General features: G+C 38.6%; 1 protein-coding gene across 1 annotated transcript; it reads left to right on the forward strand.

The window, feature by feature from the left end:
- Positions 1-538: 538 nt before the first annotated feature.
- On the forward strand, positions 539-892 carry HELRODRAFT_68122 (hypothetical protein; the record flags this gene model as incomplete). Its single annotated transcript, XM_009026940.1, has 1 exon — positions 539-892. A coding segment is annotated over one exon (354 nt), but the record flags the coding sequence as incomplete, so codon positions are not given.
- Positions 893-930: the final 38 nt, after the last annotated feature.

The raw sequence follows: 930 nt of genomic DNA on the forward strand, positions 1-930 counted from the left end.
GAACGGGTGCTTCCGATATATTGCAGGACACTCACATCCATTCCACGTTCACCTACACCTTTTCCACAAATTCAACCAACTCACTCCAACTCATTTACACTTTGTCTTGCTGGAAACAAAGCAAATTATCAACAAAGGATCAAATTCACTTTGGTTTCTTATTTGACGCATAGACGTTGATTATAACTTTGCGCATATTACAAAGAGGTTTCCCAATATATATAAATATGCGACTACTTCATTCTTCAAATCATATCCGTTCAACCTCCTCCCTCAAATTTTCCAATCAGTTGTTTAACAAACATCGAGCAAAATGAACGCGCATGAAGATAAAATAATTGATGCTGCGGTAAAAATCGGTTGTGACATCGTTAATATGCTATTAACGAATTGGGCGGTGGGGGATTCGTGCGATAGAAGGAACAGCTACATTAAGAGCCTCGTCAATTCATTTTTCTTTTACAAATTCTCTGAAGAAGATGTAGCAAAAATTTCGATGTTCCTATCAACGCCACACGGTAAAAATGCTGATCAGTGGATGGATCCAATAAAAAAACTGTCAGATGACGAACAATACTTCCTCGTGATCGACCTTCAAAACATCTTTTACGCGCAATTGAGCAGTTACAAACTAACAGTTGACTACCCGTTCACCGTTGAACATTTCGATGGCGTCATTTCTCACAGAGATACATTCTACCGAGACCTCCCCAACAGCCGATCTTACATTTTACCATATTTCGAAAATAAATTTATAACATCAACATGTGCAATATGTCTCGATACTTTCGTAAAAGGAGCATATGTACACAAATTGCATTGTGGTCACCCATATCATGAAAGGTGTATACAAAAATGGAAGAAACAGAGAACCACCTGTCCAACATGCCGATTTGAAATGCGGGATGAATTCAGTGCAGAAGCGTCATA

Source organism: Helobdella robusta, assembly GCF_000326865.2.
Source record: "Helobdella robusta unplaced genomic scaffold HELROscaffold_5, whole genome shotgun sequence".
NCBI classification, from domain to species: Eukaryota; Metazoa; Annelida; class Clitellata; order Rhynchobdellida; family Glossiphoniidae; genus Helobdella; species Helobdella robusta.